This window comes from Nansenia antarctica (assembly GCF_963989245.1).
Source record: "Nansenia antarctica genome assembly, chromosome: 5".
Classification (NCBI taxonomy): Eukaryota; Metazoa; Chordata; class Actinopteri; order Argentiniformes; family Microstomatidae; genus Nansenia; species Nansenia antarctica.
The window spans coordinates 52,374,482-52,381,981 of NC_137690.1; the positions used below are offsets into that span (position 1 = coordinate 52,374,482).

General features: G+C 47.7%; 1 protein-coding gene across 2 annotated transcripts in view; it reads right to left on the reverse strand.

Annotated features, from left to right (window-relative positions):
• Positions 1-7,500, reverse strand: part of LOC308158502 (RNA-binding motif, single-stranded-interacting protein 3-like) — a gene marked incomplete at both ends in the record, with an annotated part of 211,336 nt that overhangs the window by 5,267 nt on the left and 198,569 nt on the right. For both annotated transcript variants that reach the window (XM_080532138.1, XM_080532139.1), the window contains one exon: positions 3,040-3,150. In XM_080532138.1, the coding sequence (XP_080388264.1) occupies positions 3,040-3,150 (111 nt within the window). The remainder of the gene's footprint in view (positions 1-3,039; positions 3,151-7,500) is intronic.

Here is a 7,500-nt window from a genome sequence, read left to right on the forward strand (position 1 = left end):
CCAGGTGGCACACACACTAAGCGTGTTGAATTTCACCACCACAGTGCTTCCTGGGCTTCACACCCCCTGTGTTATAATATACACACCACAACCACCTCTCCCTGAGTGTGTTAACCTGTAGGGGGAGGGGGAGGGGGGGGGCAGAGGGAAGGGGAGGGCCAAGGCTGCTCCCAGTGCTAACGCTAAACCCTCTTACTGGGGAGCCACCTCCTTGTCTGTCAATCACTGCCGTCACTGTGACAACAGAGAGCTGGGTTCTATAAGCTCCTGGGGGGGGGGGGGGGGGGGGCAGGAAGGAAGAAAGGAAGACAGGAAGCTCATCTCTCGTCATGTCACGTAGGTGAGAGTGTGTACACCTACAGGAAGGTGCCATCGAGAGACTGTCATCCAACAAGGGCAACAAGCCCTATAACACTTAAACGTGGAGCTATTTCTAGAACTGGGAAATGTGATTAAAACTGAAAAAAAAGAGAAAAAAAAGGAATGACAATAACACAGTCGATCTGAGAGAGGTGACCATATTTGGTTGCGGTGGGGTGTTGTTGACCTCCCGAGGGGCCGACTGAGCTGCGCTTCGTTAAGGCGAAGCGTTTAGCTGTTTAACGAGGCCTATCCACGCCTATCCACATTCTTACCGTAAAACGAGAACGACAAAAAAAAAAGACAACCGACATTCCTGGAAAAAAGCTATGGTCACCACCGCTGGGGCGGTCAGGGAACATTTGGTTCTTTTCCTTTAGGGAGAAGATTTTTGGGGAAAAAAAACAGCCACAGCCACAGCCACCTAGCCACATTCTAACATTCTAGAAGAGCCCACAGGGACATTTCTAGAACAGCCAAGGACAGTTGACAGTTTTATTCTGAGGTGTGGCTTCGCCCTCCTGGCAGCCATTTTGGTTCACCGTAGTCATGCTGCTTCCCGGCAGGTGCCATTAGAATGTATTAATGTAGCGTTTTATTAATGTAGCGTTTCATTAATGTACCATTTTATTGTAATATTTTCTAGCCACTGAGGCCTTCATCTGACGTATGATGATAGAAGTGCCATACAGCAGCTCTGAGCAGAGGTACACTTCATTCTTATGGATTGGCAAATGTTTAATATCGACTCAAGCTCTCGGTACTGCACGGACCGTAACCATTCAAAGACTTCATTCATGCCTGAACCCTGACAGGTTTTTCCAATGAGGAAACCACAAGGAGTGTTCGCATCTGGTCACATATGCTACTTTCCCTTAGATTAGACAGAAACCATGCAGGCTTTTTGGAGCTCACCTACAGGATAATACTACACAGTACAGCGCCTCGGGGCCCAGATAGAGAGAGAGAGAGCGAGGGAGAGAAAGAGAAAGAGAGAGAGGGGGTGGGGGGGGGGGGAGAGAGAGTGAGAGCTTTAAGCCACATCCTCCCATACGGCTGCACCTCATCACACATCAAACCCCATCATCGTAGATTAGCCTAGCTCTAATCCTGCGTGTTAGCACAGCTGGGGGAGATTAGGGGCATTCCTGCAGCCCCCGCATGGCCCAGGGACGGGTGTGTAGGGGGGGGGGGGGTTAAGGAGGGGGTGGTGCGAAGCTGGGGGGCGCAACATGGAGTCACAGTCTCGCTGACAGCTCACCAGGGAACACATGGGGCCCCCGCGCGATACAATACACCACTGTTCCAATCACACACACACACACACACACACTAACGTGGGTCTGCGGGAAGGCACACACACACACACACACACACACACACACACACACCTGCTACCTGCCCCTGGGAGAGTGGGGTTTCAGGTGTGTGACACCACTATGACAGGTTGATCCTGACATGGCGGGGGGGGGAGGTGGTTCCTGTTTGGGGAGGGGAACAGGGGAAGACTGATGGAGTGACACCATTGGTTTGTGATTAGAGTGGGTCAGAGAAGAGAGAGAGGTGTGTTGTCATGTTGGGAGAGACGTGTTAAATGTAATATCGTAGAGGAAACACGCTATTCAAATGTGCTGAAGGAGGAAACACACTATTCAAATGTGTTGAATGTAATATGGTAGAGAAAACATACTATTCAAATGTGTTGAAGGAGGAAACACACTATTCAAATGTGTTGAATGTAATATCGTAGAGAAAACACACTATTCAAATGTGTTGAATGTAATATCGTAGAGAAAACACACTATTCAAATGTGTTGAATGTAATATCGTAGAGAAAACACACTATTCAAATGTGTTGAATGTAATATTGTAGAGGAAACACACTGATCAAACGGTATGTGCACATATCACCTGTCTCCTCTGTGGTCAGGCTGTTATTGTATAAGAGAACGTGTTCTCCAGAACCTACTGTGTGTGGAGAAATACAGGACATACTTTTGGCTTGGGTACACACACGCGTGTCTGATACCTTTCCTCATTCTGTTCCATGCATTACAATGAGCCCATCCTCACGATTTCTACCTCCACCAGCCTCCCTTGGTGCATACACCAGTGTGTGTGTGTGTGTGTGTGTGTGTGTGTGTGTGTGTGTGTGTGTGTACACAGATGGAGACTGTTCCTACTGCTTCAGTATCCCCAGTCCTTGGTCCTTCAGTGTGGGAGGTGTTGGTGGTGGTGTGTTGGGGGTGTTAGTGGTGTACATAGTGGTGTTGGGTGGGTGGTGGTGTGGTGTTGGAGGTGTAGATAGTGGTGTTGGGTGGGTGGTGGTGTGGAGGTGGTGTTAGTGGTGTAGATAGTGGTGTTGGGTGGGTGGTGGTGTTATTGGTGTACATAGTGGTGTTGGGTGGGTGGTGGTGGTGTTAGTGGTGTACATAGTGGTGTTGGGTGGGTGGTGGTGTGGTGTTGGAGGTGTAGATAGTGGTTTTGGGTGGGTGGTGGTGTGGAGGTGGTGTTAGTGGTATAGATAGTGGTGTTGGGTGGGTGGTGGTGTGGAGGTGGAGTTAGTGGTGTAGATAGTGGTGTTGGGTGGGTGGTGGTGTGGTGTTAGAGGTGTAGATAGTGGTGTTGGGTGTAGATCTCCCCTCCTGGTACAGGGAGGTGTTGGGTGGTGATACTCACACTCCCTGTGGTGCCCATGGACATGTGGTTCATCTGCTGGGTGAGAGGAGCCATCATGCTGGCAGGCTGCATGGACATGGGGTGGTCCATGGCCGGCGTGATCACTGCACCCTGGGGGGAGGGGGGCAAAGGGAAAGAGGAGACAGGGGTACATTAGGGCAACGGTGCCAATACGTTGGGCAAGTAACGATCGTGAATTTGTAATCTTTGTATATTTTATTCATTAAATGCTTGTTGTTTTTAACATCAATATTATCGTCAATATTCACAGTGTGTGTACTACAACATCAACACTACAGCACAGTGATGGGATGACTGCAGTAACTTTGGGTTGCAGACACACGCACCCATGTCTCCCTCTCCTGCTACTGGGAGGCATGTAAGCCCTTAACGGAGTATGAAAGTGCTAGAATATTCTTTTTCATAACACTGAGTCAGTGTTGCTGTTTCACCACAGGCTCCGCTTCCCTAGCAGAGCAGAGTCACCTCTGGAGGGAAGCCTTCACAACTAGGCCCTTCCTCCTCCGCTACACTCAGAGTGTGTGCCTGTCTGTCTGAGAGAGAAAGTTTTGTGAGTGTGTGTGTGCCTGTGTGTGTGTGTGTGTGTGTGTGTGTGTGTGTGTGTGCGCGCGTGCATGTTTGTACATGCCTGTGTGTGTGTCTGTCTGTCTGTGTATGTGTGTATGTGTGTGTGTATGTGTGTGTGTGTGTGTGTGTGTGTCTGTCTGTGTGTCTGTGTGTGTATGTGTGTGTGTGTGTGTGTGTGTGTGTGTGTGTGTTTGTGCGTGTCTGTCTGTGTGTGTCTGTCTGTCTGTGTGTCTGTGTGTGTGTATGTGTGTGTGTGTTTGTGCGTGTCTGTGTGTGTGTGTGTGTGTGTGTGTCTGTCTGTCTGTGTGTGTGTGTGTGTGTGTGTGTGTATGTGTGTGTGTGTGTGTGTGTGTGTGTGTGTGAGTGTGTGCGTGTGTGTACACCCTGCTGGTGACTCTGTGTGGGCCGATTGGAGAACAAACAGAGCAGACTCAGCCTGTCAGAAGCTCTCTGGCTGTCTCCTCCCAGCGCTCAGCACACAGGCGCTGGGCTGGATGTCAGCGCTCTCTCTCCCTCTCCCTCTGACTCTCTATCTCTTAGTCTTTTTCTCTTTTATCTCTCTCTCCCTCTGTCTCTCAATATCTTACTCTTTCTCTCTTACTATTTCTTTCTCTCTCTTTCTCTCTCTGTCTCTCTCTCTCCACCTCTCTCTATGCCTCTCTATCGTCTCTGCTTCTCTGTCTGTCTGTCTCTCTCTCTCTCTCTCTCTCTCTCTCTCTCTCTCTCTCTCTCTCTCTACCTCTCTCTATGCCTCATTATCGCCTTGTCTATATGTCTATATGTCTATCTGTCTGTCTGCCTGCCTGTCTGTCTGTCTGTCTGTCTCTCTCTCTCTCTCCCCCTGTCTCGTCTCTCTGCTTCCCCCCTCTCCACACATGCGTGGTCCTATCCCTCCAGGAGTTTCATCTCCACCAGCAAGATTGGATGGAGAGAGAGGTAGAGGGGGTGAAAGGCAAAAGAATGACAGAGGGAGGAAGAGAATGAAAGCACGAGGGAGAGAGAGATAGAGTGGAGAGAGGGAGGGAGAGAGGGGGGGAGGGATAACGAGAGGGGAGAATTATTGAGAGATAGAAAGAGAGGATGAGGGGAGATAGATGAGTAGGGGATGATTAGGGCTAGAGGAGAGAGAGAGAGAGAGAGAGAGAGGGAGGGAGGACTGAGCTAAGGGTACCTGTAACTGATTCAGCGGCTGACAATGCTTTTATAATGGGAAACTGAGAGGAACGGAAGGGCTTAATTCACAGAGGTGTCAGGGAGAGTTAAGTCGATTTGCTATTTCGATTTTGTGTGTGTGTGTGCGTGTTTGTGTGTGTGTATGTGTGTGTGTGTATCTGAGATAGAGATAGATACAACTGTATATTTATGAGAATCTGATTTAAATGTATGAGATGAGGTGTTTATGGGTCTATTCGATTAATGTGTGTGTATGCCGAGGTGTGTGTATGTGCGTCCATGCGAGTGTGTGTGTGTTTGTATGTATGTGTATGTGTGTGTGTGAGTGAGGTCTGAGTGTGTGTGTGTGTGTGTGTGTGTGTGTGTGTGTGCGCGTGCGTGTGTGTGTGTGTGTGTGTGTGTGTGTTTGTTTGTATGTGTGTGTGTGTTGCTAACCCAAGAGCAGGATAAAAGTGCAGCTTATTAAGATGGCATTGATCCTCCTCAGAGAAGAGAGGCAGCATGTCAGACACAAGGTTGTAAGGAGGTGGAAATGCCCTTAGCCACAGGAGCAGCAGGCTTTATAGACAAACCTTCACACAAAGACACAAAGATGAGTGGACACAGCAACAAAAAAGGCAGAGAAAGTGAGTGAAGGAGAGAGATAACCTTGTAAGAGACAGCATACAACAACACATGCAGTTTCTTTCCAGGCAGTGGCAGTAGCACCTCAGTAAAGAACAGTAAGGACAGTTAACATTAAAATAATGAAGCTAAAAAGCAAAAAATCGATCTCCAAAATGTATAAAAAACTGGTGCGCCTTACCTGATCTTAAATGTTACTAAATTATCTTTCCACTGATGCTGAAATAAAGACAATTTCACACTAACAGACTTCTGTCTCGATGTAAGACTACATTTTTGATTGTAAAACCTGCTAGCACTATGCCAATGTGGGCAGCTAGCACAGCCCTTTTACCAATTCCTGAAACGGAATACTGGAAAATGTTTGTATTTGCCTCATATTAAACATATATACAAACTCTGTCCATGGACATAAGTCAGATTGCCTTTTTTTGTGTGTGTCTTTTATCTCCATTGGAGCCCATTTTGTCCTTACTCTGTTTAGCTTCTGCTGGTACAACATAGAATGTTTTTTGCGGGAGTGGAAGTGTCGACTGTGTTTAGATTCCCTGGTGACGCGCGGTTTATTCAGACAGAGATGTAGAGATACAAAGAGTACACCTAATTGAATTCCGCGCACTTTTCAAGGAAAGTGGAATTACGTGGAAAGTCTGGAGAACCTCTAATAACAAGTCCTTCTCCGGTCCTTTCATTAGAACACAGCCTCACTGTGTCGACTCTGAAAGACAAACCGCTCAACACATTCCTACAGCTTGACAGTCAGCCCTCGATGTTGTGGTATAGCGGTTAGTTAAGTCGCGCGGTAATACAGGAATCCTATCTTATGTCAGGGGTTTTAGACCTGGGGCCAGAGAGATCCTGGCGCTCTAAGCCTGCAGGGCAAACTGGATATCCCTCCGCCACGGGCTAGGGCTGCTCGATTGAAATCTTTATTGGGCAGGAAAGCCTGGTGCTTTTGGGAAACATCTGTGACTGATAGAGGAGGTAACTGTATAGGTTCTTGGCTCCTACCACTGGGGTAGACACACCTCTGGGGTATACTTTACATTTGAATTCATAGCATTAAAGGACACTGCAGTTTAGGACACTGGTGACTTAAAGAACGTTGCATACTGTAACTCACTGAATGCCACACTCTTAGGAAAACAACATTGCTACTGTGCCTTGCACTGAATAGGGTTCTTCAGATGGAAAAAATAAAAGTCAGAGTGCAGTATTAGAACCACATAAGAGAGACCTGTTCCAATGTAGCAGAAAGCGATCACAACGAGTGACGCATCAATCATGAATACAATAATGCACACGACAGGAGAGAGAGAGAGAGAGAGAGAGAGAGAGAGAGAGAGAGAGAGAGAGAAAGAGAGAGAAAGAGAGAGAGAAAGAGAGGAAGAGTTATTCTAAGACCACAGAACGCTGCCAGGTCTGATCAGCTCAGTGTGCTGCTCTGCTCCAGGCTCCAGGGCCCCGGGCGCCTCCCCCGGTCTGGGAGCCCTACTAGGGTAGCCTGAATCCTGGGTCTATTCCTCTGATCCACAGCCTGAATCCCTCCTAGGGCTACCAGACATCCAGGACTGCCCCTAGCTCAGCGGTAGTACCCAGTCGGCTGTACAAAACCCAACCTGCCATAGACTTCATCACAGGAGTTTGAGAATACTGACTTTACCGAAATACTGAATATACAGGTCTGAAACTGTTCTTGATTTGATTAGACACCTCTGAGTACAATCATACACTCATAGATTTCAAGGGAGCCCTTTTTGAACAAAAACAAAGCAAGCAATAGATACTATGACGTACCAACACACCAGGGGAGGCTGGTGGAGGTAGAAATCAGAGGACAGGCTCATTGTAATGCATGGAACGGAATAAGGAATGGTATCAAACATGATTATAAGCTTATCCTCCAATTTCTACCTCCGCCAGCCTCAGGACAGACTTCCTGTATTGTACAGAGTAAAGAAAAAAAGTTTGTGGGTCTGTTTCCGAAAGCTTAGTAGCCTAAGTAGTACTTCCATTTCTCCTAGCAATCCTACCGCATAGCCGAGAGAGTTTAAGAATTGTAAAATCAATGTTTGC